At 36.0% G+C, this 13,864-nt stretch overlaps 1 protein-coding gene across 3 annotated transcripts in view; it reads left to right on the top strand.

Moving 5' to 3' along the window:
• The first annotated feature begins 385 nt into the window (after positions 1–385).
• Positions 386–13,864, top strand: part of LOC114292578 (uncharacterized) — a 43,165-nt gene continuing 29,686 nt past the window's right edge. Inside the window, exons 1-2 of one of the 3 annotated variants that reach the window (XM_028236564.2) lie at positions 386–636; positions 4,241–4,373. In XM_028236564.2, coding sequence (XP_028092365.2) covers positions 485–636; positions 4,241–4,373 — 285 coding nt within the window. In that variant the 5' untranslated portion in view covers positions 386–484. The remainder of the gene's footprint in view (positions 637–4,240; positions 4,374–13,864) is intronic. The other 2 variants (XM_028236563.2, XM_082916530.1) reach the window with 2 other exon arrangements.

The raw sequence follows: 13,864 nt of genomic DNA, 5'->3' as shown, positions 1-13,864 counted from the left end.
CTGTAATCAGGTAAGTATCAATATTGTACCAATCTGAATTTTACCTCTGTTTGACAACATGGTTGGGACTAAAATTTAGCCCAATAAAAGACAGAATAAGCTAAAAAATTAATAATAAACAATAATAATTTCATTTTTTTCTCACAAAATTACAAAAAAAAGAAAAGAAAAGAAAAGTTCAAAAGTTCATCCTAAATGGAATATTTTTAATCAAATTAAAATAGCTAAAAAACTAAAAATTAGGTTAAAAAAATTATTCCCAAATGAAGCCTTAATATGGATGATTTGTTCAATACAAGATAAACAATTGGACTCGGCACAGTCCCTTTAATTGGACCCTTCAATTCAGTTAATGAACCGGAAGAAAGCCTCCTTTTTTGACCAATCCGAATGGTAAACCAGTTCCAAGTTACTTCCTATATTCTACAAGCTCCTTCCATTCATCCAATTGTCATCTCTGTAGACTGTGTGTGTGTATATATATATGTTATGTTCTTGTTATTTCATAGTGAATTTCATCAACATTTTCTTTAGGGTTAAACTAGCCATGGCAGTGGCACTCAACCAACTTCCTGCCTGTATTCTCCGAACTCCTTCTCAAGCCGAAGTGACACCAGCCATTTCTAGCCTTCGAAGGTAACTTAGTGCAAAAAAAAGATATAATTGTTTAGGAAAAAATCATTTTCTGAGTTTGTATACGTTTTAGTTTTCTATTGCCCACTTATCTACGAAATGCATAAACATATATGCATCAATATATTATTTTTTTTCTTTTAATGCAATTTGTACTTTATACTTCATGGATATGTTTGCTTGCATTAGATTTCATGGGATAATATTCATTGATATTTTATTATATTATTCTGGAGATTATTAATTTTTTAGAATTACATTTCTTCAATTAAAATTTCAAATTCAAAACCTCTTAAGAACAAACTTGGCTTTAATTGAGCTTCTGCCAGTAGACGGTGGGATTGGTCTCCTAAATTTATTAGTCTATTGGGCTTGATAACAAGCTAAAAATTAAATAATTAAAAAAATGTATCTTAGATTAATTTCTATCTCACATTTGAATGGTCTCTGAATTAATAGAGGATTAGTAAATCTGTATCCTGTCACAAGAATTTTTATATAGATTATACTTTTAGAATTATGTAGTAGTGACATATTTGCATATTATGATAAAAATGATGGGTGTTATGTTTAATAAAAGGATCATAATAAGGCACATATTTCTACAAAATAAAGAAATATATATATATATATATATATTTATATATCACTACTCGATAACTATAATTCAAGGGTATTTTGATTTTTAAAACCCCAAATCGGGACAGTCTTTAATCCTCCTATTTTGTATCTCACCTCTCATTGGATTCAACTATCTTCCATATAAAGATATGTACCATCTCAAATAACTATTAATTTGCTTTGCAGTTTTAGCGACCACTTTCCACGACCAATATAAAAGTTGGTAGCTAAAAGTTACTTTTTGGCGACCAAATATTAATTGGTCGCGAATGATCATTATTTTTGGCGACCAAATATGAGTTGGTCGCAGAAGGTCATATTTTGGCGACCAAAAAATGAGTTGGTCGTAAAAAATGGTATGGTTTTGGCGACCAACTACAAATTTGGTCGCGGAAGATCACATTTTGACGACCAAAAAATAAGTTGATCGCGGAAGATAAAAAATAAGTTGGTTGTGGAATTGGCGACCAAAATTTTGGTCGCAAAAAAACTTATTTTTAGCGACTACAAATATTTTAATCGCCGTATATTGAGTTTTGGCTACTAAAACAATGTAGTCGCTGAATGGAAAATAAAATTTTTTTTTTTATCTTTTGGCGACCAAAATTTTGGTGGCCAAAAAACTTATTTTTATCGACTAAAAATATTTTAGTCATCGTATATTGAGTTTTGACTACTAAAACTAGGGATGGCAATGGGTGTTAATGGGGTGGATATTAATTCCCCATCCCCATTCCCTTATAATAAATTTTCCCCATTATCCATTCTCCATTCCCCATGGGTACCACTCTCCTCATTTCTTAATGGGTTTGGATTTTCCCCAACCCACTTTAATCCCCATTTTTATTTTATTTTTATTTTTTATATTTAATGTTAACTTTTTTTTTTTTTTTAAGGTTCACAACAAAAGCAAAATATACCTTCAATCTTTTTTTTTTCTTTTTTAATATATTTAATGTTAACAACTTTTTTTTTTTTTTTAAGGTTCACAACAAAAGCAAAATATACCTTCAATCTTTTTCTTTCTTTTTTAATATATTTAATGTTAACAACTTTTCTTTTTTTCTTTTTTTTTTCTTTTTTTTAAGGTTTTAGCTAAATATACCTTCAATATTTTTTCTTTCTTTTTTAATATATTTAATGTTAACAACTTTTCTTTTTTTCTTTTTTTTTAAGGTTTTAGCCAAATATAACTTCAATCTTTTTTCTTTCTTTTTTAATATATTTAATATTAACAATTTATTTTTTTATATTTTTTATATTTTTTCTTAAGGTTGACAACAAAAACTAAATAATTTATTAATGTGTTTATTTTTTTTAAAATTCAAATATCAAAAAAGGTCAAAATACGCATGACGCCTACTAATGTAGTCTCTCTCTCTCTCTCTCTCTCCTATTCTTCCACCTCTGCCGGCCTCGTTCCACTCATGTTCTCTCTTTCTAATTTTTTATGTTTTTATTTAAAAACTGAATTATTGATAAAAGAAAAAAAAATTGACTGAAACAATTTTAAGACCTCACTTTTTTCTTTCTTTTTTTTTTGTGGAGAATATCAAAAAAATCAAAAGTAAAAAATAATTACAAAATGATGAAGATAAAAGTGATTTATGCATTTAATTATGGCAGTGTTTGGAAATGAAATTTATAGATCACTTTAGCCTCTTCAGGAAAAAAATTCAAAAAGTATTGTTGCTGACTTCTCACATGATACACAGCTGTAACGGACAAATGGTAAAATGACGCTTTTGCCTTTTTAATTTTTGAGAAACTCACAACAACAACGATAATACACATAGGGACATTTTGGTCATTTATTATCTCTACATTATTTCAAACACATTTTTCAATACATCAATCTAACAAAAAATCCAACCCATCTTCTTAAATGCAAAAACTAAAATAGTTTACTAACATAGTCAAATAGGCAAAACCTCTAAAAGAAAAAAGATTGAATGTATATTTAGCTTTTGTTGTGAATCTTAAAAATTAAAAAAAAATAAAAGAAAAAAGATTGAATGATATTTAGCTTTTGTTGTGAACCTTAAAAATCAAAAAAAAAAAAAAACAAAAGAAAAAATATTGAATGTATATTTAGCTTTGGTTGTGAATCTTAAAAATTTTAAAAAAAAAATGGTTGTGAACCTTAAAAATTAAAAAATAATAATAATAAAAAAGATTGGATGTATATTTAGCTTTGGTTGTGGATCTAAAAAAAAAAAAGTTGGTTGTGCACCTGAATAAATAAATAAATAAATAAAAGAAAAAAGATTGAATGTATATTTAGTTTTGGTTGTGAATCCTTAAAAAAAAAAAAAAAAAAAGACATATGGGGAAATTAGTGGGTATCCATCCCCAACCCATCCCCTGTTGATATTTAAAAAATATCACTTACCCTACCTAATGGATAAGAAAAAAAGGGAAAAACCCATGTTTTTGGATTGGGTCTCCATGGATACTCACAGGGTAGGTTATCCATTGTCATCCCTAACTAAAACAATGTAGTCGCTGAATGGAAAATAAAAAAATATTTTTTCTCTTTTGGCGACCAAAATTTTGGCCGCCAAAAAAGTTATTTTTAGCGACTAAAAATATTTTAGTCGCCGTATATTGAGTTTTGGCTATTAAAACTATTTAGTCGCCGAATGAAAAATAAAAAATTGTCCTTTGTATCTAAACATGAAATTTGAAATTAGCCAAGATACATAATCCAATCATATGCTCTATTCTCCAAACACAACTAATATTAAGGATCATGAAAAAAATATCATGAAATGTTTCATGAAATTTTTTTCATCAATTGATTAGTGTAGTGTTTTATTGTATTTGTAATTTAAAGATGGAGAATTTTTCATGATCATCTTTATGATATTTTTTTTCATAATTCCTAACATTACTCACAAGAAATGTTTATGTTGAAGTGTGGTTTAGTTTTGTTTTACAATAATTGATTTGATTGGATTGCTCATATATGTCCCATTTCATACAGCCATGTGAAAGCTAAAGCTGGATCAGAAGATGGTTCGCGTCCACTGACTTCCTTCACCCATGAAAGTGGACAATGTTTTCAAATTTCGCATGCTGATATGTATGAATACATGGAGGAAAGCCCAGAAGCTCAGGTGTCTTATTTTCTTTAACAGTATTGGGTGTAAAATATAATTATATTTTATTTCTTTTATTTTCTCTTCCCAATTCTCTCACCAAACCTATGAACCAAAAATAACCTTAATTTTATTGTATTTTTCTGACTAATGTTTTGCAACACTCAATACTGCTTTCACTCGGCTAAGGTCCATATCTCACTTTGGATTGGATTAACATTTGAATTGTTAACATATAATATACACACTATAGTGCAGTAGCTGTAAAGGGCAAACACTCACTACCACACACTTTCACTTTTATATGCTTTCAGTGCTGCATTGTCTCCTTCTCCTCTCTATAAAGAGAGAGAGCTCATTCTTTTGTAAACACACAAATACAATAACAGACATTGTATATATCAATCTCTCATTTCAGTCTCTCTCTTTTCTCTCTCTCTCTTTACCAATCTTTCATGGTATCAGAGCACAGTAATACAATTCTGGCATTCTTCAATTTTGGTACTTAGTCCCCTACACAGTGGAACTACACCAAACAGCTCGGAATCTCCTTACGATTCCAACGACACCAAGCTCGTCACCAGAAACACTCTCACGCGCCGCCCTTTTGCTTGGCGCGTCTCTGCTTCCGTTGCCACGCTCACACGCACCTTCACGCGCCTTCCACTCTGCCCTTTCGTGCGCCGCGCCTGTTACCGTGCACCCGCGTGCGCCATTCGTCTACCGTGAGCCGCGCGTGCGCCGTTCCGCTATTGTGCACCCGTGTGCGCCATTCTGCTACTATACGCCGCACGCCCTCTCTGCTACCATGCGCCGCACGCCCTCTCTGCTAACGTGCGCCGCTGACATCATTTTCCATCTTGCTGACATCATCTCTACACAGCCCACCTTTCCTAGCTATTTTCGACCTTCCGGACTCACTGGTACACTCTGTTTTACCTAATTTTGCTCCTACAGGTCTATTCCTATCAATTTAGCCTTACTCAACTATTATTATGGATCGTCCTGATGCCTCCCATCCCATTTCCGTTATTTTGAATGGTTCTAACTATGTTCTATGGGCCCAAGCCATGTCTTCCTTCCTCAAAGGAAAGAAGCTCTGGCGAATTATCACCGGGGACATGACCCAACCGGTGAAAGACACTGCTGAAACCACTGTTTCTCCTGCTACTCCTACATATGAAGATCGCCTTGAGGAATGGGATAGTAAGAATTACCAAATCATTACCTGGTTTCGAAATACTTCTGTTATCTCTATCAGTCTTCAGTTTGGTCGCTTTCAGCTTGACTCTGTCACTACTCCTGCAAAAGACATCTGGGATTTTTTGAAAGAACGATACCAGACTACTGGTCTTGCTCATCAATATCAACTTCAGAGCCAACTTCATCGGATGCGCCAAGAATCTAGTCAGTCCACCAATGACTTCCTTTCTCAAATGTACTCCGTTTGGGACCAGCTTGCTCTTTCCGAACCGACTTGGCCTCACCGAGAAGATGCTGTTTTATTTACTGCCTATCGAAATCAGCAAAGGTTGGTGCACTTTCTCATGGCTCTCACTTTATCCTTTGAGCCCGTACGTGCATCTCTTCTTCATCGCCATCCCTTGCCCACTCTAGAACAAGCTATTTCTGAGTTGTTATCAGAGGAAACTCGTCTTGGTACTCTCCAAACTCATCATGTAGATTCTGTTCTTGCCACTCCTCCGTACCGGCCATCATTCACCCAGCGGACCACTGCCTGCCTCTACTGTCAGAATCGGGGCCTTCCTTCAACACATCTCCTGGTCAATTGCCCCGTCAGAACCTGTCGATACTGCAACAAACTTAGTCCTGGTCATCTGCAATAGGATTGTTTTCGCAATCCATCCCGTTCATCCTCCAACAGCCACTCTTCTCACGGTGGTTCTTCTCAGGGGAACTTTCATCGTTCCAGGAATCAGTCTCATTCCGGGAATCAGTCTCATCACACTGCTGCTGCTGCCGCTAAGGGTTTTTCTGAGTCTCCTGCTCCGTCAACCCCTCTCTTTTCTCCCACAGATGTTGAGGCCATGTTCAAACACCTTCTCTCCCCTTCTGGTACACCTCCTCCTACTGCTTTGTCTGTAATTCCAGGTAACTCTTCTTGGTATTTTGACTCTGCCTGTTGTAATCATATGACCTCTAGTTCAACTATATTTTCTTCCATCTCTTCATCTCCTCATATTCCCTCAATTCAAACTGCTGATGGTTCTCTCATGACTGTCCGTCATATTGGTACTGTTTCCACATCTTCTTTATCTTTACCTCAAGTTTATCATATCCCTGCTCTCACCTTAAACCTTATCTCTATTGGTCAATTATGTGAACTTGGTCTAACTGTCACCTTTTCTGCTACTCATTGTTTGGTGCAGAACCCTCAGACGAGGCAGACTATTGGGATCGGCCGTAAGCACAGACGTCTCTATGAGCTTATTTACCTTCATGTTCCTGACTCCCCTCAAATCGCTGCTCTTGCATCTGCTTCCTCCTTATCTCCTTTTCATCTTTGGCATTGTCACTTAGGGCATATTTCTATTAATCGCTTAAAGTCTTTGGTTTCTAGTGGACAATTAGTTCCTGTAATTCCAGATACTTTCGATTGTATACCCTGTCAACTTGCCAAACAACCTGCTTTATCATTCAATAAAAGTACTTCTGTTTCCTGTGCACCTTTTGATCTTATACATTCGGATATTTGGGGCCCCTCCCCTACTACTACTATAGGGGGATCTCGTTATTTTGTTGTTTTTATTGATGATTTTTCCCGGTTTACTTGGATTTTTCTCATGAAAACTCGGTCTGAACTCAAAACCCTTTATTATCGATTTGCCCAAATGATCCACACCCAATTTTCCAAATCCATCAAAATTTTTCGCTCTGACAATGCTATGGAATATCGGGATTCAGATTTCCTTTCTTTTCTTCAGAGTCATGGTACACTGCCTCATCGTTCCTGTGCTGGCACGTCCCAGCAAAATGGCCGTGCTGAACGGAAACATAGGCATATTCTTGACACTACTCGCGCTCTCCTTCTCTCTTCTTCCTGCCCTAAAAGCTTTTGGGGGGAAGCTGCCCTCACTGCTGTCTACACTATCAATTGTGCTCCTACCCCTGTCATCCATAATCAAACTCCCTTTGAACGTCTGCATGGCACTCCCCCTCTCTATACTAATCTTCGGGTTTTTGGCTCTGCCTGCTTTGTTCTCCTTCAATCTCATGAACACACCAAGCTTGAACCTCGTTCTCGTCTTTGTTGCTTTCTTGGGTATGGAATTGAACATAAAGGTTTTCGCTGTTGGGACCCTATCTCTAAACGTCTTCGTATCTCTCGACATGTTGTTTTTTGGGAGCACCAAATGTTTTCCTCCCTATCCTCCTTTCACTTACCTGCACTTTCCACTAATGTACTGTTTACTAATCCTTCCATAGATCTCTTCTCTGATGATTCTGATACAGGTTCCTCCTTCATTGAGATGCCCTTGCTCACTCCTGCTCCTGCCCAGCCTGCTCTCCCTGAAGGTCCACCTCTCCCTGCACCACCTTCTTCTCCACCGGTTCTTCCTCCCACCGATCCTCCTACGGGTCGACCACACCGGGTAACTCAACCTCCTATCTACCTTCGTGATTATATTGTTGGGTCTGCTGCCTTTTTTACTTATGAACCCACCTCCTATCGTGAGGCTTGTACTAATCCTCTTTGGCAGCAAGCTATGACTGATGAACTTCAAGCCTTGGACAAAACTCATACTTGGGATCTTGTTGATCTTCCTCCTGGCAAAACTGCGATTGGCTGCAAATGGGTTTACAAAATCAAGACTCATTCTGATGGCTCTATTGAACGTTACAAAGCTCGTCTTGTTGCCAAGGGTTTTAACCAGGAATATGGGATTGATTATGAGGAAACCTTCTCCCCTGTTGCTCGGCTTACCTCTGTTCGCAGTTTACTAGCTGTTGCTGTTGCTCGCCACTGGGAGCTCTTTCAAATGGATGTCAAAAATGCCTTCCTCAATGGTAATCTTCTTGAGGAGGTCTACATGCAACCTCCACCTGGGTCTATTTTTCCCCCTCATAAGGTTTGCAAACTACAGTGTGCCCTCTATGGCCTCAAGCAAGCACCCCGCGCTTGGTTTGCTAAGTTCAGTTCTACCATTCATGACTTCGGGTTCACCTCTAGCTCCTGTGACTCTGCTCTTTTTATATGGACTACTCCTCATGGTACCACTCTTCTCCTTCTGTATGTGGATGATATGATTATCACTGGTAATGATGTAGCTGGTATTCTCCACCTCAAACGTTTTCTCCACCGTCAGTTTGAGATGAAAGACCTTGGTACTCTTAACTACTTTTTAGGCCTTGAAGTCTCTCATGATTCTACTGGTTCTTATTTATCTCAGGCCAAATATGCATCCGATCTTCTGGCTCGTGCTGGTCTTACTGATTGCAAAACTATATCTACCCCAGTTGATCCTCAGATTCGTCTTACTCCTCTTGATGGGGCTCTCCTCAATGATGCTACTCTTTATCGCCAGCTCGTCGGTAGTCTTGTCTATCTCACAGTGACTCGTCCTGACATTGCCTATGTTGTTCACATTGTTAGTCAGTACATGTCGGCTCCTCGCACTCTGCACTATACTGCTCTACTCCACATCCTTCGATACCTCAAAGGCACTATGTTCCATGGCCTTCACTACTCTGCTTCCTCCTCTCTTGAACTGCGTGCCTTTTCTGATGCTGATTGGGCTGGGGATCCTACAGATCGACGCTCTACCACGGGATTCTGTTTCTTCTTAGGGGATTCTCTTCTTACTTGGCGTAGCAAGAAACAATCCCTCACTGCCCGTTCTAGCACCGAAGCTGAATACCGAGCTCTTGCTGATACTACTCAGGAACTTCTCTGGCTTCGCTGGCTCCTCACTGATATAGGTGTTTCCTCTTCTGGCGCTACCTCTCTTTATTGTGACAATCAGAGTGCCATTCAGATTGCTCACAATGATGTTTTTCATGATCGCACCAAGCATATTGAGATTGATTGTCATTTCATTCGACAGCATGTTACACGTGGTACTGTTCATCTTCTCCTTATTGCTTCTGCCGATCAACCTGCTGATATTTTCACCAAGGCTCATCCTCTTGGGCACTTCTGTGATCTTGTTTCCAAACTCAACTTGGTCGATGCCTACCCTCCTTGAGTTTGCAGGGGGTTGTTAACATATAATATACACACTATAGTGCAGTAGCTGTAAAGGGCAAACACCCACTACCACACACTTTCACTTTTATATGCTTTCGGTGCTCCATTGTCTCCTTCTCCTCTCTATAAAGAGAGAGAGCTCATTCTTTTGTAAACACACAAATACAACAACAGACATTGTATATATCAATCTCTCATTTCAGTCTCTCTCTTTTCTCTCTCTCTCTTTACCAATCTTTCATGAATCATGTCCTAAAGGATATTTGTAGGCCCATTAGTTCGATGGTTAACGAGTATTGTTATACAAACCAACTTTACCCTACGAAGATAATTTTTTTCCCTAAATTCAAAAAATTATACAACAAATTCTTTAGTTGCTCTGTTTAAAAAATACTAGAATAATGTTTGTTTGAATAGATTGAATTAAATGAGATTAGCATTTCTACTTTCTTAGGACTATTAGTATGGGAATTCTCAATTTACATCATAGCCACGGTTGGATTGATCTAGAATCATTATTATTATCTGATACATAAAGATAGATGTTATTAAAAAAAGTATCAAGCTGCTGTAAATAACACAAAAACTAAGACAACTAAGAAGTCAAATCATCCACAAAATCTACAAAAACCAACATATCCGAATTCACTGATTTCGTGATCCAACTGTGAAGAATCAAGAGCCTATTCTCCAACCAAGCCACCGAATGAGATGTCCGCTGAACAGTACGTCTATTATGCTCCAACCAAATCAACCACATTAAGCACTAGACAACAAGCAACCACACCTTCTGTCGACGCCGCCCAACTCTTTCCCCTTCCAATTGTGAAGAACATCCACAACCGAACCCGACAGAACCCAAACAAACCAACAAGAAGTGACCAAAGCCTAGTATCTATAGAACAATGAAGAAGCAAATGATCTACCGACACAGTATCGCCACAACACATACAACAATAATTAACCAGAATGTGTCGACATCGAATCAGATTGTCAATAGTCAATGTATGCCCTAAAGTTGTTGTCTATACAAAGAAAACAACTTTAGAAGGAGACTCGGTGACCTAAACACTTTACCAAGGAAAAATCACAGCTACCCCTTCCACATGAGATTAATAAAATCCTATTCATATTGTTTGGTTCTAATTTTTTAAATTCATTTTTTGATAATTAATTTTTTTGTTTTCCTTATTTTTTTATTTTTAATGAATTTTTTTAATATTTTAAGCAAATTTTTGACTTTTTAGATGCACTTAATCTAGATCTAGCAAAAAAATAAAAATATTTGTTAAAAATATTTTTAAAAAATCAATAAATACACAAGAATATAAAAATATACTGAATTTTAGTATTTTTTAAATATTTTTTTGGTATTTAGTGAAATTTTCAAAGATTTTTTTGCAAATATTATATTTTTTAATTATATTTATATTAAGTGTATCTAAAAACTAAAAAAAAAAATTATTTAAAATATTAAAATAAAATTCAATGAAAACAAAAAAAAAAAAATACAAAAAATAAAAACTCAATTTTCAAAAAATTAAATTTAGACAATTGAAACCAAAATTTAAGTAATTTATAAAACTTCTCCTTAATCTTTCCTTTTGTATCTCACCCCACTTGAGATTCACACTACAAGAAATGTCACTTTTGGCTACCAAAATATTGGTCGCCAAAAGTCTAATATTTAGTCGCCGAAACCATTTAGCGACTAAAATATTTTGTCGCCAAACTCGTCGCCTATACCCTGTCGGCGATAGTATTGGCGACTAAACTTTGTTTGGTCGCCGAAAGTGACTACATTTCGCTACTAAATTATGTTTAGTCGGCAAATGTTATGTTTCCGCCACTAAAACTTTAGTCGCCGAATGAGGCCTTTTGGCTACTAAGTTGTTGTGGTCGGGGAAGGTGTCACCTTTAGCTACTAAAAAATTACTCGCTGAAAGTACACATTTGGCTACGAAACATTATTTAGTCGGCAAAAGGTGCATTCCATGACTAAAAATTTAGTGGCCAATAGTTTCTTTCTCTCATTCTCAATTATTTTAGCTACTAATTATTTGGTCGCCAAAACTTTTTAGGTTATGTTTTGCTACTAAATTATTAGTCACCAAAACATTTGATTACGTATTTGGCTACCAAAATATTTGGTAGCCAAATGCTTTAACGTGTTTTTTTTTTTTTTTTTTTTTAAAAAATTTCTAAACAACCTGTATCCATTATGAATACGACCTGTACCCTGTATAAATAATATAATCCATCAACACTAATGTTATCAAGCATTCAACAATGTGCACACATTTTAGCTCCAACCATCCAAAAAATTAATATTGAACGTCCAATTATATATTTATTACAAATTCCATAAGAACCAAGTGTAATCCAACGTCAATAATTTAATTTCATACATAATACAAAAAAAACCAACTACTCCCATTACACATTTTAGTTCCAACCATCCAAAAATAAGTTCTAATAAGTACAAGATGTCGTCCTGACATCACTATAAGCTCCCATTGTTCGAGTCCTTCCATAAAACCCTTCAATATTGTTCTCTTACTTTTATTGAGGACAATATGGAGGGAAGGTTGCTCTTCAGTCCTTCCATAAGTACAAGATGTCGTCCTAGCACCAGAGTCGTCTTGCTCTTTAGTCTTGCGACTCAAACTTCCAGGCAACGATGTTGGATCGGTAGTCTCACCAAAAGAATCATAGGCTGTCCTACGGTCATTCTGCTCCTCCAGTCTAGTTGTGGCTAGTAGCTGGGAAGGTGGTGGTGGTGGTGACCAGCTCTTTCATTTCGACTTTATAGATAGCGTCCTTAATGTGCGGTCAGTGTAGAGCAAGATCCATGGATGGCCTGAAAGGAACATTGATGAGTGAAAAAGATTAGCATATTTACAAACAAATTCAAGATTAAGTCAAGAAAATGGTATGGGAAAAAAAAAGTGAATGATAAAAATTGATGTTTCTAAACATTCAGGTATTGTTCTAGGGCACTGGCATGCTCAGGAGACAAGCCGAAATTGCGTTGGTGGAATCTAGTGTCACACTATTAAAAACCAATTCCATGCTAAATGTTAAATTTGTTTAAAGAATCATGGTCTAAGAAATGATCACTCCATTTGAGAGTTCAACATGCATCAGACCAAATAACTCCGCCATTAAGATTTTCAAATGCCTTTAAACTGATATACTTCCAAAAATATTTTGAAAAAGTCAGACACGAGGCAACCATTCAACAATAGAAGTTGATTAGGCCAGCAAAACCTGTGGGCCCCAATCATTTTCATAAAAATGTATGCTCACACCTTTTTGGCTCTTTGTACTAACATAGGAAGAATGATATGTACTGGGAGACACAGAAAGGCAATAAACATATAGGACCATTATGTACTTCGTCTCATGATCTTGCTATTCTTGCTTCAGTTGGTAAGAAGGACAAGCACCTGTGAAGAATATCCACCATTATCAATACCAAGCACCAGGCATTACACAGACTGGCCATAATTAAAACATAAAACCCTTAGACCATTTACAAAGCTTTTTTGTAACAAGTTTCTATTGGTAGCTTAGTATCCACCGAATCATGTCAAATTATATCACTAAATTTCCAATTATAGGCTCCAACAAATGATAAAAAAATTTCCTAATTGGAAGAAACCACTCAAAAATAAATAAATAAATAAATTGCAAAGATCTAATAAGTAAAGAAACAACATTATCATATAAATTAGGGCAAACTGTGAAAACAACATTGTCATAATTTATTCTAGTGTCGCTTCCCTGTATTGAGAAAGAACAAATAAATAAATAACTAAATCTAAATCAAACTGTACATTTTTCCTTCTCCTAAGAGAACAATCAGAACAGACTTAACATGCACATTAAAGAGGAGCAAATTCAAAGAAAGTAGCCGAAAGTAGGTATACAGCGACTAAAAGAAATTTTGTCGCCGAAACTTGACATTTGGCGACCAAAAGTTTGGTCGGGAAAGATTAAAAATTAATTTTTTTATTTTCATTCGGCTACCAAACAATTTAGTAGCCGAAAGTAGGTATACGGCGACTAAAAAAAATTTTGTCGCCGAAACCTGACATTTGGCGACCAAAAGTTTGGTCGGGAAAGATTAAAAATTAATTTTTTAATTTTCATTCAGCTACCAAATAATTTAGTAGCCGAAAGTAGGTATACGGCGACTAAAAAAAATTTTGTCGCCGAAACCTGACATTTGGCGACCAAAAGTTTGGTCGGGAAAGATTAAAAATTAATTTTTTTATTTTCATTCGGCTACCAAACA

This window comes from Camellia sinensis, chromosome 2 (assembly GCF_055761805.1).
Source record: "Camellia sinensis isolate YWXY chromosome 2, ASM5576180v1, whole genome shotgun sequence".
Classification (NCBI taxonomy): domain Eukaryota; kingdom Viridiplantae; phylum Streptophyta; class Magnoliopsida; order Ericales; family Theaceae; genus Camellia; species Camellia sinensis.
Note: the sequence above shows the minus strand (reverse complement) of the source record. Positions and strands in the feature narration are given on the sequence as shown.